Raw genomic sequence first — 27,679 nt, forward strand, 5'->3', positions numbered from 1 at the left:
GGAGGCTATATACAGGGGGTACCGGTACAGAGTCAATGTGGAGGCTATATACAGGAGGTACCGGTACAGAGTCAATGTGGAGGCTATATACAGGAGGTACCGGTACCGAGTCAATGTGGAGGCTATATACAGGAGGTACCGGTACAGAGTCAATGTGGAGGCTATATACAGGGGGTACCGGTACAGAGTCAATGTGGAGGCTATATACAGGAGGTACCGGTACAGAGTCAATGTGGAGGCTATATACAGGAGGTACCGGTACCGAGTCAATGTGGAGGCTATATACAGGAGGTACCGGTACCGAGTCAATGTGGAGGCTATATACAGGGGGTACCGGTACAGAGTCAATGTGGAGGCTATATACAGGGGGTACCGGTACAGAGTCAATGTGGAGGCTATATACAGGAGGTACCGGTACAGAGTCAATGTGGAGGCTATATACAGGAGGTACCGGTACAGAGTCAATGTGGAGGCTATATACAGGAAGTACCGGTACAGAGTCAATGTGGAGGCTATATACAGGAGGTACCGGTACAGAGTCAATGTGGAGGCTATATACAGGAGGTACCGGTACAGAGTCAATGTGGAGGCTATATACAGGAGGTACCGGTACAGAGTCAATGTGGAGGCTATATACAGGAGGTACCGGTACCGAGTCAATGTGGAGGCTATATACAGGATGTACCGGTACAGAGTCAATGTGGAGGCTATATACAGGAGGTACCGGTACCGAGTCAATGTGGAGGCTATATACAGGAGGTACCGGTACAGAGTCAATGTGGAGGCTATATACAGGGGGTACCGGTACAGAGTCAATGTGGAGGCTATATACAGGAGGTACCGGTACCGAGTCAGTGTGGAGGCTATATACAGGAGGTACCGGTACCGAGTCAATGTGGAGGCTATATACAGGAGGTACCGGTACCGAGTCAGTGTGGAGGCTATATACAGGAGGTACCGGTACCGAGTCAATGTGGAGGCTATATACAGGGGGTACCGGTACAGAGTCAATGTGGAGGCTATATACAGGAGGTACCGGTACCGAGTCAGTGTGGAGGCTATATACAGGAGGTACCGGTACAGAGTCAGTGTGGAGGCTATATACAGGGGGTACCGGTACAGAGTCAATGTGGAGGCTATATACAGGAGGTACTGGTACAGAGTCAATGTGGAGGCTATATACAGGAGGTACCGGTACCGAGTCAATGTGGAGGGGTACAGGTTGAATGTATGTAGGTAGGGGTGAAGCTATGCATAACAGCGAGTAGCAGCAGTGTACAAAACAAATGGGGGGGGGTCAAAGATCAGACTACAGTTACAGGATCAGACTACAGTTACAGGATCAGACTAGAGGTATCTCATCTCATTTTAGACTGTTGCTTATAAGACATCAAAGATGGAATAATAACTGGACAATGGATAACATGTAATCAACTTTTCACAATTTGAGGATGCAGAATATAGAGGCTGTACATGGTTGATTGGATTTCAGGAAGATACAGAAGCGATGTTCAAGGGTTAATTTAATGTTGAGTGGATTTAATTGGAGAGAGACTGGGCCCTGCAGGGATGTAGACATCTGTCATAATAAGGCCCTCACAGTTGGCAGGGAGGGGAGAGGAGGTGGAGAGGTGGGGGAGGAGAGGTTGGGGGGAGAGGAGGAGGGGGAGGAGAGGGGGAGGAGAGGCGGAGGGGGAGAGGGGCGGCGAGGTGGGGGGGAGGAGAGGAGGAGGAGTGGTGGCGAGGTGGCAGGAGGAGAGGAGGAGGGGGAGAGGGGTGGCGAGGTGGGGGGAGGAGGAGTGGGAGGAGAGGAGGAGGGGGAGGAGAGGAGGAGGGGGAGGAGGAGGGGGAGAGGGGTGGCGAGGTGGGGGGGAGGAGAGGAGGAGGAGGGGGAGAGTGGTGGCGAGGTGGCAGGAGGAGGGGGGAGAGGGGTGGCGAGGTGGGAGGAGAGGAGGCGGGGAGAGGGGTGGTGAGGTGGGGGGGAGAGGGGTGGTGAGGGGGGGGGAGAGGAGGAGGGGAGAGGGTGGCGAGGTGGGGGGAGGAGAGGAGGGGCGAGGTGGGGGAGGAGAGGAGGAGGGGGAGAGGTGGGAGAGGATGGGGAGGAGGAGAGCAGGGTTAGGTGGAGAGGACTAGAGGAGAGTTGGGGTGGAGGGGGGTTGGGGGGGTACACACCCCAGTTAGTGTGAGGAGGGTGAGAGATAACCCAGTTAGTGTGAGGAGGGTGAGAGATAACCCAGTTAGTGTGAGGAGGGTGAGAGATAACCCAGTTAGTGTGAGGAGGGTGAGAGATAACCCAGTTAGTGTGAGGAGGGTGAGAGATAACCCAGTTAGTGTGAGGAGGGTGAGAGATAACCCACTTAGTGTGAGGAGGGTGAGAGATAACCCAGTTAGTGTGAGGAGGGTGAGAGATAACCCAGTTAGTGTGAGGAGAGTGAGAGATAACCCAGTTAGTGTGAGGAGAGTGAGAGATAACCCAGTTAGTGTGAGGAGGGTGAGAGATAACCCCAGTTAGTGTGAGGAGGGTGAGAGATAACCCAGTTAGTGTGAGGAGGGTGAGAGATAACCCCAGTTAGTGTGAGGAGGGTGAGAGATAACCCAGTTAGTGTGAGGAGGGTGAGAGATAACCCCAGTTAGTGTGAGGAGGGTGAGAGATAACCCAGTTAGTGTGAGGAGGGTGAGAGATAACCCAGGACGGTGAGAGCATTTGACTGTCTCTGTCCCGTAGCTCTGTTCAAAAAGTACCCCCCTCTTTCTCTTAACTCAGCTCTGACGGTCTCCAGGCTCCTGTGAAACAGTTTCACAACACAGCTTGAGGCTGCGAGAGAGAGAGAGAGAGAGAGAGAGAGAGAGAGAGAGAGAGAGAGAGATAGCAAGAGCAAAAGAGATAGCAAGAGCAAAAGAGATAGCAAGAGAGAGAGAGAGTCTCAGTGACAAGCCAGGAATAAATGGAAAGTGACAATGTTGGCTGGATGTCTTTGGTACTCAGCTTGTTTTGAAACACAGAGGCAGAGTGATAGAATATACCTCCCTCCAGTTGCATGGCAACATAATTATGCTTAAATGTACACCAAACCAAAAACCATTGATTTCAAAGTGTAACAAACCATACAACTGGTTGTAGACAGGAACCATGTATTCAAGGAGGGATACCCCTTGTTTATCTACCATCAAAAGCCTCTGATAGGACTGCCTCTCTCTCTTTCTCTCTCTCTCTCTCTGTCTCTCTCTCTCTCTCTCTCTGTCTCTCTCTCTCTCTCTCTGACAATCTTTAAATCAACAAGGTAGTTTTGGCGGCATTATCACCAATTATGGTGCCGTAAATCTTCAGGTCATCATTCATGAGAATGCATTATTTGTGTATATCATCATGAATCCTGCCAGGTGCCAACTAAGCACTTCCACCTTCATCTTCCGGTTAGTCTCTTTCTGCGCCCCTCCCCTCCCCGAGGTGACGTAATGTAATGTACATTAGAACCAGTTTCATTGGTGGTTGGGGCCGCGTGCGCTCAAAGAGATTCAGAGGAGGGGATTCCTCCTCCTCCTCCTCCTCCTCCTCCTCCCCATCACTGTCGCCGGGATACTGCTGGTAAGATGTCCTTTAAATGATATTCATTGTTTTCATTGGTTAAGAATAACTCTTATTTGTATGATTAACGTCAATATATATTTAGTGCTTAGAGAGGACAAAGGGTTTTAATTGTGTCAATCGATTTGAATCTTTATGATTTGTTAGACCCAGTGTGTGTGTGTGTGTGTGTGTGTGTGTGGTTTCTGTCGGAAACTAACCTCTCATTAGACTACACACACTAGGTTGACTATCGAATTCTAGACGGTATTTAACTATTGATTGTACTACAACGCGAGCATCGTGTAGATTGCTCGCTCCTTTATTTTGCGGGTTTATCCGTTCCATCCGGTTGAGTAGTGTCTCAGCGGGTTTATCCGTTCCATCCGGTTGATAAAGTCTCATCGGACGTGTCGGAGCGGTAGGAGTGGAACGACAGCCACGAACCTGACAGATATTCAAAACATTTTCCCTCGAGCCTTGTCTCGACGATGTTTACTTCTAGAGGTCAGAGCTTCCGAAGAATCCTGTCTTTAAAAGAATGAGAAAAAGAGAGAGAGAGAGAGAGAGAGAGAGAGAGAGAGAGAGAGAGAGAGATCTACAGTAGAATGGCTGGACACATGCTTCAGCCTAGTGCAATTTAATTGGCTGATGAGATTTCCAATTACTGCAGCCATTCTCTGCGTGCGGGCTAGTAGCCCGGTGGGCGTGGTCTGATGGTGTTGGTACTGCAACCTTATTGTGGGTGGATTGGGGCAGTGTTGTTATGAAGGTGCCTTTTACATAAAATATTAATTTCAGCCACGCTCTATATTTAAAGACCTCTCAGAATAGAATGGCCTCTCGTTTAGCCTACTTGAGTCTACTTTCAAGAAACGCATGGAAGCAAATCACCTCCGTTTCTCGGCTTATTTTTCTTTGTAGTTAAAATAACGACGTGTTCACTGTATTATTTTTCAGCCAGAAGAACACAGCGCAGGGAGGGTACTGTCTGGCTGATGTGATGATGTGATGTGGATTGTAGACTAGGCTATTGAACTGAACGTCCATCCTCTCTATATGACACCATGAACCCTGCGTCGGGCGGCGCTGCCGACTCCCGCAGCCAGCTAGACAATAGCAACAGAAGGCAGCAGCTACAGCGCGCTTCCTCCCCGGCTGGCGGCAAAGACATTGGATCTAAAGAGACACCGAAAAGCAGCACTCCGTCAAAGAGCATCGCGTCAAAGCAGTGCGGAGGAGGGAGAGGCAGCCGCGGCAGCTCCCCGGTCTCCACGGCAACCAGCAAAGACAGACAGTCTTTTTCTTTCAAAGGCGCGGCAAGCGTGGCAGGCGCGGTCCCTGTCCAGTCCGATGGTGCTGAAATCCATACGTTGACCAGGGCGGCGGCGGCGGCTGGGAGCGGCAGAGGAGCGGCAGAGGAGCGCAGCAGTCAGTCTGAAGACTCGCGTTGTACTGATATATCGTGTTTGAAGGGGGATACAACACGGGTTGTTTCTGATCAACCTTGTTCATCCAAATCTCCTAAATTGAAGAACAATAACCCGAGAGGAGGGGGAGGAGAAGGTGAGGCTAGCGGTACAACGACCGGAAACAAAAAAACCTCTGGCAAGAGCAGTGTGGGCTGCGGCCCTGGCTTCTGGAGAGAGGGATGTTTGCAGTCTGAGCTGATCCAGTTTCACCTGAATAAAAGCTTAAAAAAAGGAGGAGGAAAGATGAAGACAAAGACACAGTCTCCCCCGGAGCCGGTCACAGAAACGGCGGTACCAGAGGATCTCTCCCCTGAGGCCATCGTTAACGAGCCCGAACCGGTACCTGAGCCCGACCAGCTATTTCAGGAGGAGATAGAGAAACTGGAGGATGAAAATGATGAGCTAAAGGTATGTCTATATGTCTGCCATTGTCACGTCTGTATGGGTTTAAAAATAATGGGTTTAATAACAGCATGTTTTAGCAGCCTACGCTTTATACTGTTGCCCAGGGGCGTCATGCACCCCCAAAATCTGAGGGGCAGAAAGTACATGAGGATGGCTGGGGGTAGGGGGTAGGGGGGGTTTCCGGAGAGGGGCTATGCCCCTGTCCATAAATTGGAGAATATATCATTTTTCAAACACCTGAAACAGCTTTTTTTCCCAGCAATCTAGAGCCATAATCATTATGCTTAATTATATGTCCAATATATATATATATTCCTCTGCATATCTAAACCTCTTGAGATGTTTCTATTCTCCTTACTGGTGGATCTTTTTTTTAATGAAACTAAATATGCTTTTCTGCATCTCTGCTCAAATCTGGGTAAAACATTGAAAGGAATGTGAGTCTTATTCAGTACATTTAGTTATTGATTGGTTTTCTAAAGTCTACCTGCCTTGCCAGCAGGCATGCCAGCTAAGATAGTTAGACAAGCTAGCTACTCTTAACTTTATAGCCTGAAAATGGCTCCTTGGTAGCTAGTTATGAGGTTGGGAGATTGGGAACCTATCTGGGCTAGCTAAAGCCAACTTCATAAAATCGCTTCCTAAAAGTGGCTAGTAGTATTACAGAGAAGAAAAAAAAAACCAAAAATATATATGTAAAAAAATGTATAGTTAAAAAAAATATATATTTACAGCACAAATCTGAGAGGGCAGGTGCCCCTGTGCCCCTATGGGCATGACTCCTTTGCTGTTGCCTCTATAATGTTTTATTGATGCCTCTAATTGCTGTGTCCCTCTCCATCTCTCTCTTTCTCTCTCTCATTCGTTCCCATTAGACTGAGATAGAGGAGATGAGAGCGGAGATGGACGAGATGAGAGACACGTTCTACGAAGAGGACGCGTGCCAGCTGCAGGACATGCATCGCGAGCTGGAGCGAGCCAATAAGAACTGCCGGATTCTCCAGTACCGTCTGAGGAAGGCGGAGAGGAAGAGGATGAGGTTCGCTCAGACGGGAGAGGTAGACGGAGAGCTACTGAGGGCCCTGGAGCAGGACTTGAAGGTAAGACGCTGTCTAGACTCTAGGATAACTATTTTCCGGCCCATAAAGTAATTTAGATTTTGGCCACTAGATGGCAGCAGTGTATGTGCAAAGTTTAACACTGATCCAATGAACCATTGCATTTCAGTGAGGGGCCAAGCCTCGAGACACCCACAACTTGTTTATTCATTAAACCAAGTCCTTTCGCACCAATGCCAACAAGTGCGGCGATAATTGTGATATTGAAAATAGAAAAAATATTTCTAACACACCAATGAACCTATAGCGCTACTGCCTGTGCTTAGATTGACCAATGTGTTAGGTCTGTTAAAATACCTGAAGGAAATATTGTCTAGACTCTATATGTCATCAGGTAATGTTGTCTAGACTCTATATGTCATAAGGTAATGTTGTCTAGACTCTATATGTCATCAGGTAATGTTGTCTAGACTCTATATGTCATAAGGTAATGTTGTCTAGACTCTATATGTCATAGGGTAATGTTGTCTAGACTCTATATGTCATAGGGTAATGTTGTCTAGACTCTATATGTCATAGGGTAATGTTGTCTAGACTCTATATGTCATAGGGTTTGACCTGAAGGTAATGTTGTCTAGACTCTATATGTCATAAGGTAATGTTGTCTAGACTCTATATGTCATCAGGTAATGTTGTCTAGACTCTATATGTCATAGGGTAATGTTGTCTAGACTCTATATGTCATCAGGTAATGTTGTCTAGACTCTATATGTCATAGGGTAATGTTGTCTAGACTCTATATGTCATAGGGTAATGTTGTCTAGACTCTATATGTCATAGGGTAATGTAGTCTAGACTCTATATGTCATAGGGTGGGACCTGAAGGTAATGTTGTCTAGACTCTATATATCATAGGGTAATGTTGTCTAGACTCTATATGTCATAGGGTGGGACCTGAAGGTAATGTTGTCTAGACTCTATATGTCATAGGGTTTGACCTGAAGGTAATGTTTTCTAGACTCTATATGTCATAGGGTAATGTTGTCTAGACTCTATATGTCATAGGGTGGGACCTGAAGGTAATGTTGTCTAGACTCTATATATCATAGGGTAATGGTGTCTAGACTCTATATGTCATAGGGTGGGACCTGAAGGTAATGTTGTCTAGTCTCTATATGTCATAGGATAATGTTGTCTAAACTCTATATGGCATAGGGTGGGACCTAAAGGTAATGTTGTCTAGTCTCTATATGTCATAGGGTGGGACCTGAAGGTAATGTTGTCTAGTCTCTATATGTCATAGGGTGGGACCTAAAGGTAATGTTGTCTAGACTCTATATGTCATAGGGTGGGACCTGAAGGTAATGTTGTCTAGACTCTATATATCATAGGGTAATGTTGTCTAGACTCTATATGTCATATGGTTTGACCTGAAGGTAATGTTGTCTAGACTCTATATGTCATAAGGTAATGTTGTCTAGACTCTATATGTCATAGGGTAATGTTGTCTAGACTCTATATGTCATAGGGTAATGTTGTCTAGACTCTATATGTCGTAAGGTAATGTTGTCTAGACGCTATATGTCATAGGGTAATGTTGTCTAGACTCTATATGTCATAGGGTAATGTAGTCTAGACTCTATATGTCATAGGGTAATGTAGTCTAGACTCTATATGTCATAGGGTAATGTTGTCTAGACTCTATATGTCATAGGGTAATGTTGTCTAGACTCTATATGTCATAGGGTAATGTTGTCTAGACTCTATATGTCATAGGGTGGGACCTGAAGGTAATGTTGTCTAGACTATATGTCATAGGGTGGGACCTGACGGTAATGTTGTCTAGACTGTGTCTGCTGTGAACTGTGGATGTGATGAATGCTATTTGGTTTGATCCAAATGCCATTCTATTCCCAAAATGCTTGTGTATATACAGTTACATATGCAGTGGATTCTGAAAGTATTCAGACCCCTTGACCTTTTCCACATTTTGTTACGTTGCAACCTTTTTCTAAAATGGATTAAATAAAAACAAATCCTCATCAATCTACACACAATACCCCATAATGACATCACAATACTCCATAATGACATCACAATACCCCATAATGACATCACAATACCCCATAATGACATCACAATACCCCATAATGACGAAGCAAAAACAGGTTTTAAGAAATCCTGTCAAATTTATAAAAAATCAATTTAAATAAATCTCCCCCTCCCTGTCTCTCTCCCCCTCCATCCCTCTCCCTCCCCCACTCCCCCCTCCCTTTCCCATTCGCTCTCCCCCTCCATCCCTCTCTCTCTCCATCTCCCCCTCCCTCTCCACTTCCCTCCCCTCCCTCTCCACTTCCCTACCCCTCCCTCTCTCTCTCTCCCTCTCCCTCCCTGTCTCTCTCCCTCTCTCTCCCTCCCTGTCTCTCTCCCTCCCTGTCTCTCTGCCCCCCGCCCCCCCTCTCTAGGTAGCGAAGGATGTGTCAGTGCGTCTGCACCATGAGTTGGAGAATGTGGAGGAGAAAAGGACGAAGACAGAGGAGGAGAACGAGAAGCTAAGGCAAAAGCTGATAGAGGTGGAGGTGACCAAGCAGGCCCTGCACAACCAGCTGGAGAAGGCCAAGGAGGTGATGAGGGGAGGGAAGGGGTGAGGTGGGGGGGACAGGGGTAGACAGGGGAGGGTTAGGGTGGTGGATTAGGGTTAGGTGGAGGTGACTGAGCAGGCGGGGGAGGGAAGGGGTGAGGTGGGGGGGGGACAGGGGTAGACAGGGGAGGGTAAGGGTGGTGGGTTAGGGTTAGGTGGAGGTGACTGAGCAGGCCCTGCACAACCAGCTGGAGAAGGCCAAGGAGGTGATGAGGGGGAGGGAAGGGGTGAGGTGGGGGGGGGACAGGGGTAGACAGGGGAGGGTTAGGGTGGTGGGTTAGGGTTAGGTGGAGGTGACTGAGCAGGCCCTGCACAACCAGCTGGAGAAGGCCAAGGAGGTGATGAGGGGGAGGGAAGGGGTGAGGTGGGGGGGGGACAGGGGTAGACAGGGGAGGGTTAGGGTGGTGGGTTAGGGTTAGGTGGAGGTGACTGAGCAGGCCCTGCACAACCAGCTGGAGAAGGAGGTAATGAGGACACCTGCTGTCAGGGAGGGCAAGGTTCCGCAGTGTCACGTGACCAGCTGGATTCAAACCCAGGTCTCCTGCGTGCCACAACACCGTGTTAAGCCTGCCGAGCTAAAGCCGAGACGTTAGCTCAGGGAGTTAACACAGGGTCTGGTTACTCATCACAAGCTTGTTAGTTAAGAGGTTTCCCGAGAGTCATGTTTTAATGATTAACAGCCTGTCCTGTAAAGAACATGGTACTGTCCACGACAGATTCCACCAGTCATGTACAACAGTTAACAGGTGGGCTGATGATTCCATCTTTATTCTCTGCAGCTGTCACTGAAGAGGAGAGGAGGCAGGGACGTTCAGAAAGAGAAGAGGATTCCACAGACTCCAATAGAAGTACGGCACTATTTTCAACAATGTTTTACATCATTGTTATTCGTCAAACTATAATGACGAAAGAGACGAGACCAAAACATATATATATTATATTCTTCTTCTCTCCTTCAGGAGGACAACGAAGATCTGAAATGCCAGTTGGCCTTCATCAAGGAGGAAGCCATTTTAATGAGGAAGAAGATGGCTAAAATTGACAAGGAGAAGGACCGGCTGGAACACGAGCTGCAGAAGTATCGCTCTTTCTACGGGGATGTGGATAGCCCTGGGCCCAAGGGAGAGGCTGGTGGACCAGCTACCACCCGGGAGTCAGAGCTGAAACTGAGACTGAGGCTGGTGGAGGAGGAAGCCAACATCCTGGGGAGGAAGATCGTAGAGTTGGAGGTGGAAAATAGAGGACTGAAGGCTGAACTGGAGGACATGAGAGACAGGTAGGGAGGGAGGAGGGAGGGAGGAGGGAGGGAGGGAGGAGACGGAGGAGGGAGGGAGGGAGGGAGGTGGAGAATAGAGGACTGAAGGCTGAACTGGAGGACATGAGAGACAGGTAGGGAGGGAGGGAGGGAGGGGGGAGGGAGGGAGGGAGGTGGAAAAGAGGACTGAACTGAACTGGAGGACATAGGTAGGGAGGGAGGTAGGGAGGGAGGGAGGGAGGGAGGGAGGGAGGGAGGGAGGGAGGGAGGGAGGGAGGAGAGGTGGAGAATAGAGGACTGAAGGCTGAACTGGAGGACATGAGAGACAGGTAGGGAGGGAGGGAGGGAGGGAGGGAGGGAGGGAGGGAGGGAGGGAGGGAGGTGGAGAATAGAGGACTGAGGCCTGAACTGGAGGAGAGGAGAGACCGGTAGACCCAACGGACCCCTAAACCCTACGCCCTAAACCCTAAAGCCTATAGACTTGATGCACTTGTGGAGATCTGAGAGGATTTGACAGCTGTCAGCAATATGGTAGTAGCTCCACCCTGCTCTCTGATAGGCTTGATAAAAGTTTCCCCATATTGCTTATACCAATCAAATCCTCTCAGATCTCCATATGTCTTTGTAAATAAACAAGATACATTTGATTGATTGATGTATTGATTGATGTGTTGGTTGATGTATTGATTGATGTATTGATTGATGTGTTGATTGATTGATCATTGATTGAGTTGATATATTGATTGATATATTGATTGGTTGATATATTGATTGATGTATCGATTGATGTGTTGATTGATTGATATATTGATTGATGTATTGATTGATGTATTGATTGATTGATCATTGATTGATGTATTGATTGATTGATCATTGATTGGTTGATATATTGATTGATATATTGATTGGTTGATATATTGGTTGATGTATTGATTGATGTATTGATTGATTGATGTGTTGATTGATGTATTGATTGGTTGATGCATTGATTGATGGATGTGTTGATTGATCTATTGATCGATTGATGTATTGATTGATGTATTGATTGATTGATGTATTGATTGACTATATTGATTGATTGATGTATTGATTGATGTATTGATTGATTGATGTATTGATCGACGTACTGATTGATGGATGTATTGATTGATGGATGTATTGATTGATGGATGTATTGATTGATGTATTGATTGATGGATGTGTTGATCGACGTGCTGATTGATGGATGTATTGATTGATGGATGTATTGATTGATGGATGTATTGATTGATGGATGTATTGATTGATGTATTGATTGATGGATGTGTTGATCGACGTGCTGATCGATGCGTTACCAGGGATGAGGTGGCTGGAGGCTCGGCTGAGCATGGCTGCAGCAGGGAGCAGGGAGAGGAACTCAGGGAGCTGAGACAGCAGCTACAGCTGGTGGAGGACGAGGCAGAGCTGCTCAGGAGGAACCTGCAGGACGCAGAGGAGGACAACAACAAGGTGGCGTCCCAAATGGCACCCTATTCCCTATATAGTGCACTACTACTGCAGGATGTAGAGGAGAACAACAGTGTTAGTCCCAAAATGGCACCCTATTCCCTATATAGTGCACTACTTTAGACCAGGGAGCAAAGGGCTCTGGTTGAAACTAGTGTGCTATATAGGGAATAGGGTGCAATTTGGAAAGAAGCCGTTTACATTCTACGTGTGAATCATATAGTAGAGTATTTGTCGTTACTGATCACATTTATCTCTCTCTCTCAACACCCCCTCGTAGCAACGTCTCATAAGGTTAACCATGTACCTCCTGGGGGAAGGACACCTGGTGTCATAAGGTTTAACATGTACCTCCTGGGGGAAGGACACCTGGTCTCATAAGGTTTAACATGTACCTCCTGGGGGAAGGACACCTGGTCCCATAAGGTTTAACATGTACCTCCTGGGGGAAGGACACCTGGTCCCATAAGGTTTAACATGTACCTCCTGGGGAAGGACACCTGGTGTCATAAGGTTTAACATGTATCTCCTGGGGGAAGGACACCTGGTCCCATAAGGTTTAACATGTACCTCCTGGGGGAAGGACACCTGGTCTCATAAGGTTTAACATGTACCTCCTGGGGGAAGGACACCTGGTCTCATAAGGTTTAACATGTACCTCCTGGGGGAAGGACACCTGGTGTCATAAGGTTTAACATGTATCTCCTGGGGGAAGGACACCTGGTCTCATAAGGTTTAACATGTACCTCCTGGGGGAAGGACACCTGGTCTCATAAGGTTTAACATGTACCTCCTGGGGGAAGGACACCTGGTCTCATAAGGTTTAACATGTACCTCCTGGGGGAAGGACACCTGGTCTCATAAGGTTTAACATGTACCTCCTGGGGGAAGGACACCTGGTCCCATAAGGTTTAACATGTACCTCCTGGGGGAAGGACACCTGGTCTCATAAGGTTTAACATGTACCTCCTGGGGGAAGGACACCTGGTCTCATAAGGTTTAACATGTACCTCATGGGGAAGGACACCTGGTCCCATAAGGTTTAACATGTATCTCCTGGGGGAAGGACACCTGGTCCCATAAGGTTTACCATGTATCTCATGGGGGAAGGACACCTGGTGTCATAAGGTTTAACATGTACCTCCTGGGGGAAGGACACCTGGTCTCATAAGGTTTAACATTTATCTCCTGGGGGAAGGACACCTGGTCTCATAAGGTTTAACATGTACCTCCTGGGGGAAGGACACCTGGTCTCATAAGGTTTAACATGTACCTCCTGGGGGAAGGACACCTGGTCTCATAAGGTTTAACATGTATCTCCTGGGGGAAGGACACCTGGTCTCATAAGGTTTAACATGTACCTCCTGGGGAAGGACACCTGGTCCCATAAGGTTTAACATGTACCTCCTGGGGGAAGGACACCTGGTCCCATAAGGTTTAACATGTACCTCCTGGGGGAAGGACACCTGGTGTCATAAGGTTTAACATGTACCTCCTGGGGGAAGGACACCTGGTCTCATAAGGTTTAACATGTATCTCCTGGGGGAAGGACACCTGGTCTCATAAGGTTTAACATGTACCTCCTGGGGGAAGGACACCTGGTCCCATAAGGTTTAACATGTATCTCCTGGGGGAAGGACACCTGGTGTCATAAGGTTTAACATGTACCTCCTGGGGAAGGACACCTGGTCTCATAAGGTTTAACATGTATCTCCTGGGGGAAGGACACCTGGTCCCATAAGGTTTAACATGTACCTCCTGGGGAAGGACACCTGGTCCCATAAGGTTTAACATGTACCTCCTGGGGGAAGGACACCTGGTCTCATAAGGTTTAACATGTATCTCCTGGGGGAAGGACACCTGGTCTCATAAGGTTTAACATGTACCTCCTGGGGGAAGGACACCTGGTGTCATAAGGTTTAACATGTACCTCCTGGGGGAAGGACACCTGGTCTCATAAGGTTTAACATGTACCTCCTGGGGGAAGGACACCTGGTCTCATAAGGTTTAACATGTACCTCCTGGGGGAAGGACACCTGGTGTCATAAGGTTTAACATGTACCTCCTGGGGGAAGGACACCTGGTCTCATAAGGTTTAACATGTACCTCCTGGGGGAAGGACACCTGGTCTCATAAGGTTTAACATGTACCTCCTGGGGGAAGGACACAGGACACGTACCCCAGGTTGAGAACCACAGATTTAACAGACGTTCTTTAATCCAGAACCATATACAGTCAGTGATTTAAGCTTTAAGGTAGTTTTACTAAAGTACATCCTGTTTCAATCGCCCACTATATCGTTCTTTTAGGTGACGGGAGAGCTGAACAAGCTGAAGTACAAGGAGGGCTCCAGGCACGGCGCTGGTGGTGGAGGAGGTGGTGGTGTCGGAGCGGCTGCAGACCGGGCCAAGGTGGAGGTCCTGCAGGAGGAGCTAAAGGCTGCCAGGCTGCAGATCAACGAGCTGAGTGGCAAGGTGAGGCAGCATGATGGACTACACTACCCACAATGCTCTGTGTATTTTTTTTTCTTCTTCTGTGCAAGGTTGGGGTCACTTCCATTTTAATTCCTTCAATTCAGGAAGTTACCTGGAATTCCAATTCCAATTTCCCTCCATGCTTCTCACTGAGAACACATTGGAAGTGGAATTTCAGTTTACTTCCTGAATTCATTGAATTGAAATGAAGCTGACAGTTGAAGCTAACATAATGCTATCCATCTCTGACGCTAACATAATGCTATCCTGTCTCTGACGCTAACATAATGCTATCCTGTCTCTGACGCTAACATAATGCTATCCTGTCTCTGACGCTAACATAATGCTATCCTGTCTCTGACGCTAACATAATGCTATCCTGTCTCTGACGCTAACATAATGCTATCCTGTCTCTGACGCTAACATAATGCTATCCTGTCTCTGACGCTAACATAATGCTATCCTGTCTCTGACGCTAACATAATGCTATCCTGTCTCTGACGCTAACATAATGCTATCCTGTCTCTGACGCTAACATAACGCTATCCTGTCTCTGACGCTAACATAATGCTATCCTGTCTCTGACGCTAACATAATGCTATCCTGTCTCTGACGCTAACATAATGCTATCCTGTCTCTGACGCTAACATAATGCTATCCTGTCTCTGACGCTAACATAATGCTATCCTGTCTCTGACGCTAACATAATGCTATCCTGTCTCTGACGCTAACATAATGCTATCCATCACTGACGCTAACATAATGCTATCCTGTCTCTGACGCTAACATAATGCTATCCTGTCTCTGACGCTAACATAATGCTATCCTGTCTCTGACGCTAACATAATGCTATCCTGTCTCTGACGCTAACATAATGCTATCCTGTCTCTGACGCTAACATAATGCTATCCTGTCTCTGACGCTAACATAACGCTATCCTGTCTCTGACGCTAACATAATGCTATCCTGTCTCTGACGTTAACATAATGCTATCCTGTCTCTGACGTTAACATAATGCTATCCTGTCTCTGACGCTAACATAACGCTATCCTGTCTCTGACGCTAACATAATGCTATCCTGTCTCTGACGCTAACATAATGCTATCCTGTCTCTGACGCTAACATAACGCTATCCTGTCTCTGACGCTAACATAATGCTATCCTGTCTCCTTACCTCTACAGGTGATGCAGATGCAGTATGAGAACCGTGTCCTGCTGTCCAACATGCAGCGCTACGACCTGGCATCACACCTGGGCATCAGGGCCAGCCCCCGGGAAAGTGACGCAGAGAGTGACGGAGGAGATGACGCCTCCACCTCATCGCGCTTCCCACCCCACCGTAAACGAGAAGGCCCCGTCGGAGGGGAGTGCGACTCGGACGAGGTGATACACGTACCACAGTAAACCCAATAATGGCTTTGTGTATTAAATACAGTGAAGCTGACAAGCCCGAAGCTAATCCTAAGGTTATCCCGTCTCCCTACCAATCCAGGTGCGTAACATCCGGTGCCTGACCCCCACGCGCTCCCCTCTACACCCCCGAGGGCCGTTTCCTCCCCCGCAGCCTGAAGGACCGGCAGCAGATGGTAGACATCCGTCTAGAAGCAGAGCGGCTGGGTCGGACCATCGACAGGCTGATAGCGGACACCGGTACCATCATGGCTGAGGCCCGGGTCTATATGGTCTCCAACGGGGAGCTTTACGAGGAGGAAGGGAGCACCGTCAGAGAACATGAGTTGTTGTACAGGATCACCGCTCAGATGAAGGCCTTCAGGAAGGAGCTGCAGGGATTTATAGACAGACTGGATGTCCCCAAGCCAGAGGACAAAGAGGAAGAGGAACCACTGTCTGTAAGTTGAACAGAGTTAGACACACACTAGGGTTTCCGTTGGCCTTTTGCCCCCCCCTCCCCCTCCCTCCTTATTAAATGTCCGGTAAATTAAAATGTCCGTCACCACATTTCCTAACGGAAACCCTGGCAGACACTTACACACACCCATTACATGTATGCATTGTGGACATGTCAGTATTACATCTACTGTAGGACAGGCCTCTATTTGGTCTGAATGTCAGTATTACATCTACTGTAGGACAGGCCTCTATTTGGTCTGAATGTCAGTATTACATCTACTGTAGGACAGGCCTCTATTTGGTCTGAATGTCAGTATTACATCTACTGTAGGACATGCCTCTATTTGGTCTGAATGTCAGTATTACATCTACTGTAGGACAGGCCTCTATTTGGTCTGAATGTCAGTATTACATCTACTGTAGGACAGGCCTCTATTTGGTCTGAATGTCAGTATTACATCTACTGTAGGACAGGCCTCTATTTGGTCTGAATGTCAGTATTACATCTACTGTAGGATATGCCTCTATTTGGTCTGAATGTCAGTATTACATCTACTGTAGGACAGGCCTCTATTTTGGTCTGAATGTCAGTATTACATCTACTGTAGGACAGGCCTCTATTTGGTCTGAATGTCAGTATTGTTTAACCTGCTTTTAATCTGTTCTCTCTTCCTGTCTTTCTACCATTCTGTTTTCCTGACTCGTCCTCCTTCTCTGTCCTATTAACCCATCTAGATGTTTCAACCCATCATTCTGCTCATCCTCATCCTCGTCCTGTTCTCTTCACTCTCCTATACCACCATCTTCAAACTCGTCTTCCTCTTTACTCTCTTCTTCGTCCTGTAACGTCCGTCTCACTTTGCATAGACACATATTTTTTGTTTAGTCATATTTTTATTTGGTTTGTATTTTTTCTTTTGGAACATTCCCATCTAAGGTCACACGTGATACGGGACACTATTCCACGTTTCAGCAGTTACTATTTACACGCTTTCAACACACACTGGAGGAGACCACACACACCTCTGGGACTGAGACCACACACCTCTGGGACTGAGACCACACACCTCTGGGACTGAGACCACACACCTCTGGGACTGAGACCACACACCTCTGGGACTGAGACCACACACCTCTGGGACTGAGACCACACACCTCTGGGACTGAGACCACACACCTCTGGGACTGAGACCACACACCTCTGGGGCTGAGACCACACACCTCTGGGGCTGAGACCACACACCTCTGGGACTGAGACCACACACCTCTGGGGCTGAGACCACACACCTCTGGGACTGAGACACTGGAGGAGACCACACACCTCTGGGACTGAGACCACACACCTCTGGGACTGAGACCACACACCTCTGGGGCTGAGACCACACACCTCTGGGACTGAGATGAGGAGACCACACACCTCTGGGGCTGAGGAGACCACACACCTCTGGGGCTGAGACCACACACCTCTGGGACTGAGACCACACACCTCTGGGACTGAGACACTGGAGCAGACCACACACCTCTGGGACTACTGAGACCACACACCTCTGGGACTGAGACCACACACCTCTGGGACTGAGACCACACACCTCTGGGACTGAGACCACACACCTCTGGGACTGAGACCACACACCTCTGGGACTGAGACCACACACCTCTGGGACTGAAGACGAGACCACACACCTCTGGGGCTGACACTAGAGACCACACACCTCTGGGACTAAGACCACACACCTCTGGGACTGAGACCACACACCTCTGGGGCTGAGACACTGGAGGAGACCACACACCTCTGGGGCTGAGACCACACACCTCTGGGACTGAGACACTGTATATTATTAGGTGAGTAGACAAGGTTAACAGTAAATGGTCCCTTATCTAACCTTATTTTAGAGGTCCCCCAGAACTCTGATGCAAAAGGCAGGAAGGAACAACAGTTTGCTGTGGGTGTATAGGAGGCCCAGTCTGTAAACCTACACAGTACCTACCTATGTATAGTGCTCATGCATGTACAGTATAGCAGTGTTAGGGACACATAATCCATCAACAGAGCGTTCACCTGGAGTACTGTGAAATGTTTACTTACGAGCCCTTAACCAACAACACAGAGTTTTAAACAGTAAGAAATATGTGCTACATAAACTAAATGAAAAATACTAACAGCTGCTCTATGTACATAGTCATTGAACACTGGTCACTTATATATATGTAACCGATGTGAAATGGCTAGTTAGTTAGCGGTGGTGCGCGCTAGTTTCAATCGGGTGACGTCACTCGCTCTGCGACCTTGAAGTAGTTGTTCCCCTTGCGCTGCAAGGGCCGCGGCTTTTTGTGGCGTGATGGGTAACGATGCTTCGTGGGGTGTCAGTTGTTGATGTGCGCAGAGGGTCCCTGGTTCGAGCCCAGGTTGGGGCGAGGAGAGGGACGGAAGCTAGACTGTTACATACTGTATTCTGGTCAAAGCTCATCCTATATAACTACTGCTGTACACACCTTTTCTATTTGTATATTGTCATAATGTGTATATACACACCATCATATACATACATTCCATTGCTCGTTCTGATATTTTTTGGGGTGTATTGTTGTGTTTTTGTTAGGTATTACTGTTGTAATAATGCACTGTTGGGACCTAGAAAACATACACGTTTCGCTACACCTGCGATAACATCTGTAAAATATGTGCACATGACCAATAACATTTGATTTGTGTTGGATGTGGTCTTGTTAATATCCCGTAAGTTCTATTGGCCACTGAGACCGGAACACACGGCGATTCTCATCCGGCGGTGGGTATGTGACGTCATAAACGGTATTAAGACCAGCTGTGAGGGAGAAGTTCGCGGGGGCTTTTTCGTGGCTCGTCTGGTCGAGTTGTCCAATGAAAAAGCATCAGGAAAAAATAAAGACAAGTCAGACCAAGACGGTTATTTCCGTTGGATTTAGGGACCACTCTGATTTTCATTAACAACTGACCAGAAAGACCCGTTTTTTTTGGTGGATAGCTTATTTTGGTGTTTTTGGAGAACTTTATGATATTACACAGCTGGACATTGCATAACAGGTAAGATGTTTTCAGATGTCCCGAATCTATTCAGAGATTTGAAGGCAATGAAAGGGTTCTTGTGAAATAACGGAGCACAGCCTTATATCAAAATAGGATGCAGACTAACTGCGAATACAGAAACGTGGATCGAGTGTGTGTGTGTGTGTGTGTGTGTGTGTGTGTGTGTGTGTGTGTGTGTGTGTGTGTGTGTGTGTGTGTGTATTGACAGGCTGTGCAACATTTGGCTTCTGATTTTGCGTGTGAAGCCAATAAACACCCATTAGATTATAACCAGCGAGCTGAACACATTTATCGCCACGGTCACGGTTACAACCCTTTGAATAGTCTAGTCTACCACTTGATCCACATTCCGCAGTCAGAGCCCCGCGACAATAATCGACCCGGTAGTAAACAGACGTGATTTAATTCATATTTATTCAACGGGGGGTTCCGCGCGACCTACTCCCGGCTCCGTTACTTAGTAGTCTACGTTACCCGGTGGGGTTATTGAGTAAATGATATACATGGTTACAGGGTGTAAAAATAGTCCCCCAGCTCTTACATCAGTGGACTAGGTGTATTATTGGGTAGTCGTCCTGTCCCCGTAACAACAACCTACTGGGTGTTCGTCACCCACACAGCGCGCTGCACAGGGCAGGAGCCTGGCCGGTAACCGTAGTATTTTACCGTAGGAATAATGACTAGCCTAAAGAAGTTTGGATAATAAATCCAGATAGCATCAGTAGAGTGCCGCCGCATAATGACCGACTGTTGACCTTGGCAACGGCGCGGTGACATGGAAGGGACAAATACGCACATCGCTGCATGGCCTCGAACTGCTCCTGGTTCAGCGTTGAGAGAAACGGACAAGTCCGGGGAAATCTCCGGTTTCGGATAATTATGCTGCTGCAACTACAACCGAAAGCCCCCCCGGTCAACCGAAAGGCTGTCATCAGTTTGTGTTTGTTTGTCACTGCGCGTTGAGAAATGTGGAATGCTGCGTTCGGAAATGGGTCAGATTTGGGTAGTGGAGGAGGTGGAGGCGGCGGCGGTGGGTACGTGCCAGCGCAGGACTGGGAATTCGTTCCCTGCTCCCGGTTGGAAAGAGAAAGAGAGAGGGGCAGAGGGAAGAAGAGTCGCAGCCCGTTCAGGACGTTCTCCTCCCCGCCAACAGTCACTCAGTTCACCGAACGGTCTCATTCTGGAACGGTTGGAACATCAGTGGATCGGACGCAAGAACCGGGGACTCATCACTCCCGTCTGAAACACAAGTTTCAGCACTTAAAGAAACGCCACGGACAGGACAAGGAAGAATGGATTCGACAGAAGGAGATACTTTTAAGACAAGTTGCTGAGATACAAGTAGGCCTAATTTTGAAAATAATTTCACACTTCAGCACAGGTAGATATTCTATTCACAAGTTTTAGATGATACATCTGGTTCAATACTACGATTTTGTTTTTGTTCTGAGTGTTTTCTGAATGTATGTATTGTGGAACACCAGCTCAGCTAACTCTGTGTTGTGACAGCTAACTCTGTGTTGCTGTATTGATTCTCAGGGAGGGGAGAACAGCTAACTCTGTGTTGCTGTATTGATTCTCAGGGAGAACAGCTAACTCTGTGTTGCTGTATTGATTCTCAGGGAGAACAGCTAACTCTGTGTTGCTGTATTGATTCTCAGGGAGGGGAGAACAGCTAACTCTGTGTTGCTGTATTGATTCTCAGGGAGGGGAGAACAGAAGGATTTTGTTGGATCTTAAGACTGTAGTGGAGGAGGTGCAGCTAGAGGTGAAGAGAGAGGAGTCCAAGAGGAGCGAGCTACAGCTGCAGTACACTAAGGACAGATGTGCCTGGGAACTGGAGAGAGCTCAGCTGAAATGCAGAATCGCACAGGTAAGAATACACTATACTATATTATACTACACTATACTATACTATATGATACTATACTATATGATACTATACTATATGATACTACACTATACTATACTATATGATACTACACTATACTATACTATATGATACTACACTATACTATACAATATGATACTATACTATACTATACTATACTACACTATACTATACTATATGATACTACACTATACTATACTATATGATACTACACTATACTATACAATATGATACTATACTATACAATATGATACTATACTATACAATATGATACTACTCTATACTATATGATACTATACTATACAATATGATACCGCACTACTGATACTGCACTATACTATACTATATGATACTACATGATACTATACTATATGATACTACACCATACTATACAGTATGCTACTACACAGTATGATACTACACTATACTATACAATATGATACTATACTACACTATATGATACTACACTATACACTGACTGTGTCAGTACTGTAGGACACAGTCAGCCATCTCCCTCTATAATATCTCTCTGTGTCAGTACTGTAGGACACAGTCAGCCATCTCCCTCTATAATATCTCTCTGTGTCAGTACTGTAGGACACAGTCAGCCATCTCCCTCTATAATATCTCTCTGTGTCAGTACTGTAGGACACAGTCAGCCATCTTTCAGAGGCCTGTGATGTGGTTAGAAGAGTCATGCTCGCATCACATGGTGGGATCTGTGATCTGTGAATGTGTGACCAATCAATTGGATGAGGGGATTCAGGGTCTGAAGACAAGACAGACAGACAGACAGACAGACAGACAGACAGACAGACAGACAACGACGACAACAGACAGACAGACAGACAGACAGACAGACAGACAGACAGACAGACAGACAGACAGACAGACAGACAGACAGACAGACAGACAGACAAGACAATGGACAGACTGTGTGGAAAACCAGAGTCTGGGAAAGTACACAGCTTTTCTCTAAGCTTTCATGTAAACAGGGGATAGATATGGACTCATCCTAAACAGGGGATAGATATGGACTCATCCTAAACAGGGGATAGATATGGACTCATCCTAAACAGGGGATAGATATGGACTCATACTAAACAGGGGATAGATATGGACTCATACTAAACAGGGGATAGATATGGACTCATCCTAAACAGGAAGGGGATAGATATGGACTCATACTAAACAGGGGATAGATATGGACTCATCCTAAACAGGGGATAGATATGGACTCATCCTAAACAGGGGATAGATATGGACTCATACTAAACAGGGGATAGATATGGACTCATTCTAAACAGGGGATAGATATGGACTCATCCTAAACAGGGGATAGATATGGACTCATCCTAAACAGGGGATAGATATGGACTCATACTAAACAGGGGATAGATATGGACTCATACTAAACAGGGGATAGATATGGACTCATCCTAAACAGGGGATAGATATGGACTCATCCTAAACAGGGGATAGATATGGACTCATCCTAAACAGGGGATAGATATGGACTCATCCTAAACAGGGGATAGATATGGACTCATCCTAAACAGGGGATAGATATGGACTCATCCTAAACAGGGGATAGATATGGACTCATACTAAACAGGGGATAGATATGGACTCATACTAAACAGGGGATAGATATGGACTCATCCTAAACAGGGGATAGATATGGACTCATCCTAAACAGGGGATAGATATGGACTCATCCTAAACAGGGGATAGATATGGACTCATCCTAAACAGGGGATAGATATGGACTCATCCTAAACAGGGGATAGATATGGACTCATACTAAACAGGGGATAGATATGGACTCATCCTAAACAGGGGATAGATATGGACTCATCCTAAACAGGGGATAGATATGGACTCATCCTAAACAGGGGATAGATATGGACTCATCCTAAACAGGGGATAGATATGGACTCATCCTAAACAGGGGATAGATATGGACTCATACTAAACAGGGGATAGATATGGACTCATACTAAACAGGGGATAGATATGGACTCATACTAAACAGGGGATAGATATGGACTCATACTAAACAGGGGATAGATATGGACTCATCCTAAACAGGGGATAGATATGGACTCATCCTAAACAGGGGATAGATATGGACTCATCCTAAACAGGGGATAGATATGGACTCATCCTAAACAGGGGATAGATATGGACTCATACTAAACAGGGGATAGATATGGACTCATCCTAAACAGGGGATAGATATGGACTCATCCTAAACAGGGGATAGATATGGACTCATCCTAAACAGGGGATAGATATGGACTCATCCTAAACAGGGGATAGATATGGACTCATCCTAAACAGGGGATAGATATGGACTCATACTAAACAGGGGATAGATATGGACTCATACTAAACAGGGGATAGATATGGACTCATACTAAACAGGGGATAGATATGGACTCATACTAAACAGGGGATAGATATGGACTCATCCTAAACAGGGGATAGATATGGACTCATCCTAAACAGGGGATAGATATGGACTCATCCTAAACAGGGGATAGATATGGACTCATACTAAACAGGGGATAGATATGGACTCATACTAAACAGGGGATAGATATGGACTCATACTAAACAGGGGATAGATATGGACTCATCCTAAACAGGGGATAGATATGGACTCATCCTAAACAGGGGATAGATATGGACTCATCCTAAACAGGGGATAGATATGGACTCATCCTAAACAGGGGATAGATATGGACTCATCCTAAACAGGGGATAGATATGGACTCATCCTAAACAGGGGATAGATATGGACTCATACTAAACAGGGGATAGATATGGACTCATCCTAAACAGGGGATAGCTATGGACTCATACTAAACAGACCTTTCACTTAACAGAGTAACACAACATCTCCTTACATAGGTCTGGAATTAAAGCATGACTGAAGCATAGAAACTGAACGTGTGCGTGTGTGTGCGCGTGTGTGTGATTGTGGGTGAAGCTTGTACCGTACACCCCTGTGCTGTATGACCCAGTCATCTGTCAGGATCCCATGTTGGTCTCGTACTAAGAATATAAACAGTCCAGTCTGTTCACTAACTAGTTATGAAGAGGAACTGTGTTCAGTGTTAAAACTATTCCATGATCAAAACACTCCCAGCTTCTAGAATTCACTTGTTGTTCCCCAGAGTTCTGATGGTTCTGTGTGAGTCCACAGTGTTCTATATTAATGATTGTCAGACCACATCAGCTTCTAGAATTCACTCGTTGTTCCCCAGAGTTCTGATGGTTCTGTGTGAGTCCACAGTGTTCTATATTAATGATTGTCAGACCACATCAGCTTCTAGAATTCACTCGTTGTTCCCCAGAGTTCTGATGGTTCTGTGTGAGTCCACAGTGTTCTATATTAATGATTGTCAGACCACATCAGCTTCTAGAATTCACTCGTTGTTCCCCAGAGTTCTGATGGTTCTGTGTGAGTCCACAGTGTTCTATATTAATGATTGTCAGACCACATCAGCTTCTAGAATTCACTTGTTGTTCCCCAGAGTTCTGATGGTTCTGTGTGAGTCCACAGTGTTCTATATTAATGATTGTCAGACCACATCAGCTTCTAGAATTCACTTGTTGTTTCCCAGAGTTCTGATGGTTCTGTGTGAGTCCACAGTGTTCTATATTAATAAATGGAATGTTGGTCTGGCATAGCCTGGTGATGTGCAGGGAGGGGTTAGCTCCATTGTAAAAGCTGTTTTCGCCTCTCAGCCACATCCTGCTGCCACAGTTTAGTTTATAGACAGTTATACACAGCCTGCGGTTTGTCTCGAAGGGCTCCCTATTTCCTATGGGCCCTGGTCAAAAGTAGTGCACTACTGTATGTAGGGAATAGGGTGCCATGCATCCTGTGTCTTCGAGCTACCAGGTCTTACCACCAATCATCCTGGGGCTGAGCTACCAGGTCTTACCACCACCAAGCATCCTGGGGCTGAGCTACCAGGTCTTACCACCAATCATCCTGGGGCTGAGCTACCGGGTCTTACCACCAAGCATCCTGGGGCTGAGCTACCAGCTCTTACCACTAAGCATCCTGGGGCTGAGCTACCAGGTCTTACCACCACCAAGCATCCTGGGGCTGAGCTACCAGGTCTTACCACCACTAAGCATCCTGGGGCTGAGCTACCAGGTCTTACCACCACCAAGCATCCTGGGGCTGAGCTACCAGGTCTTACCACCACCAAGCATCCTGGGGCTGAGCTACCAGGTCTTACCACCACCAAGCATCCTGGGGCTGAGCTACCAGGTCTTACCACCACCAAGCATCCTGGGGCTGAGCTACCAGGTCTTACCACCAAGCATCCTGGGGCTGAGCTACCAGGTCTTACCACCACTAAGCATCCTGGGGCTGAGCTACCAGGTCTTACCACCACCAAGCATCCTGGGGCTGAGCTACCAGGTCTTACCACCACCAAGCATCCTGGGGCTGAGCTACCAGGTCTTACCACCAAGCATCCTGGGGCTGAGCTAACAGGTCTTACCACCACCAAGCATCCTGGGGCCGAGCCGGATATCTGCAGGCATATTTGTCCACATACTTTAGATGTTTGTCAAGCAGAAACATCTCACTTGTCCTTCCAGCCCCACCGCTCCCTGAGGAATGTATGTGACATTGTAACTCTGTACAGCATTGGCTGGTTGGTTGAGGCTCCTATTAATAGAGAGAGACCACGATGATACTGTTACCTTTACACACACACACGGACACACACACACACACGGACACACACACACGGGGACACACACACGGACACACACGGACACACACGGACACACTGTCCAGTCCTAAAGCAGCAGGAGATGGCTGCTGTTGTGTGTTTATTCTATGTCTGCCAGCCAGCCTGTCTCTGTCTGCCAGCCTGTCTCTGTCTTTTGCTGTCTGTCTGCCAGCCTGTCTCTGTCTTTTGCTGTCTGTCTGCCAGCCTGCCTCTGTCTTTTACTGTCTGCCTTCCAGCCTGCCTCCTCTGTGTTTTACTGTCTGTCTGTCTGTCTGTCTGTCTGTCTGTCTGTCTGTCTGTCTGTCTGTCTGTCTGTCTGTCTGTCTGTCTGTCTGTCTGTCTGTCTGTCTGTCTGTCTGTCTGTCTGTCTGTGTCTGCCAGCCTGTCTGGAGAACTGTAAGACTCTAGTCAACCATTGTTGTTACAGGTCCTCCTGGAATATACATACCTCACTGCCAAGAAGAGCATCAGCCTCCGTCTCAATTTAACCTCTGAGTTACAGCAGTAGCACTCTCTGTGTATTCCTGTTCCTGTTTGGTTAGGAATAGACTGGACAGCTCCAGTCATCCTGCCACTGCAATTACACAGAGCGTTCAAAGACCTCAGACAGACAGACGATGCTTCCCAAATGGGACACTAGTTCCTATATGCTGCACTAATGGGCCCTGGTCAAAAGTAGTGCACTATATTGGGAATAAGGTGCCATTTAGGACACAACCAGAGGGACCAGAGAGACAAGGAGAAACGGTGTTCTCTTCGTACTCCATAACTTCATGGCCCTTAGCCACGGGACCACCAGTACTCCATGGCCCTTAGTTACGGGACCACCAGTACTTCATGGCCCTTAGCCACGGGACCACCAGTACTTCATGGCCCTTAGTTACGGGACCACCAGTACTTCATGGCCCTTAGTTACGGGACCACCAGTACTCCATGGCCCTTAGCCACGGGACCACCAGTACTTCATGGCCCTTAGTTACGGGACCACCAGTACTCCATGGCCCTTAGTTACGGGACCACCAGTACTCCATGGCCCTTAGTTACGGGACCACCAGTACTCCATGGCCCTTAGTTACGGGACCACCAGTACTTCATGGCCCTTAGTTACGGGACCACCAGTACTCCATGGCCCTTAGTTACGGGCCCACCAGTACTCTATACCTTCATGGCCCTTAGCCACGGGACCACCAGTACTTCATGGCCCTTAGCCACAGGACCACCAGTACTTCATGGCCCTTAGTTACGGGACCACCAGTACTTCATGGCCCTTAGTTATGGGACCACCAGTACTTCATGGCCCTTAGCCACAGGACCACCAGTACTTCATGGCCCTTAGTTACGGGACCACCAGTACTTCATGGCCCTTAGTTACGGGACCACCAGTACTTCATGGCCCTTAGTTACGGGACCACCAGTACTTCATGGCCCTTAGTTACGGGACCACCAGTACTTCATGGCCCTTAGCTACGGGACCACCAGTACTTCATGGCCCTTAGCCACGGGACCACCAGTACTTCATGGCCCTAAGTTACGGGACCACCAGTACTTCATGGCCCTTAGTTACGGGACCACCAGTACTTCATGGCCCTTAGTTATGGGACCACCAGTACTTCATGGCCCTTAGTTACGGGACCACCAGTACTTCATGGCCCTTAGCCACAGGACCACCAGTACTTAATGGCCCTTAGTTACGGGACCACCAATACTTCATGGCCCTTAGCCACGGGACCACCAGTACTTCATTGCCCTTAG

At 47.3% G+C, this 27,679-nt stretch overlaps 1 protein-coding gene and 1 long non-coding RNA gene across 4 annotated transcripts in view; one reads left to right on the top strand and one right to left on the bottom strand.

Moving 5' to 3' along the window:
- Positions 1–3,869: 3,869 nt before the first annotated feature.
- The window catches only part of LOC106592347 (uncharacterized), a 47,614-nt gene continuing 23,804 nt past the window's right edge, over positions 3,870–27,679 (top strand). The window contains 12 exon segments of the mRNA XM_045711611.1: positions 3,870–4,072; positions 4,526–5,445; positions 6,318–6,542; positions 8,966–9,124; positions 9,921–9,989; positions 10,101–10,417; positions 11,734–11,884; positions 14,191–14,355; positions 15,538–15,738; positions 15,848–15,907; positions 15,909–16,205; positions 20,979–21,146. Of these exon segments, the coding sequence (XP_045567567.1) occupies positions 4,633–5,445; positions 6,318–6,542; positions 8,966–9,124; positions 9,921–9,989; positions 10,101–10,417; positions 11,734–11,884; positions 14,191–14,355; positions 15,538–15,738; positions 15,848–15,907; positions 15,909–16,205; positions 20,979–21,146 (2,625 nt within the window). The 5' untranslated portion in view covers positions 3,870–4,072; positions 4,526–4,632.
- Positions 17,403–18,034, bottom strand: LOC123732455 (uncharacterized). 3 transcript variants are annotated; one of them, XR_006763164.1, is made up of 3 exons: positions 17,997–18,034; positions 17,693–17,861; positions 17,403–17,527 (listed from the first exon to the last, which is right to left on the bottom strand). It is a non-coding gene; the product is annotated as an uncharacterized lncRNA (long non-coding RNA). The 3 variants fall into 3 exon arrangements; XR_006763163.1 differs by having other exon boundaries at positions 17,476–17,527; positions 17,671–17,726; positions 17,963–18,034; XR_006763162.1 differs by having other exon boundaries at positions 17,477–17,527; positions 17,649–17,726; positions 17,963–18,034.

Source organism: Salmo salar, unplaced genomic scaffold (genome assembly GCF_905237065.1).
Source record: "Salmo salar unplaced genomic scaffold, Ssal_v3.1, whole genome shotgun sequence".
Classification (NCBI taxonomy): domain Eukaryota; kingdom Metazoa; phylum Chordata; class Actinopteri; order Salmoniformes; family Salmonidae; genus Salmo; species Salmo salar.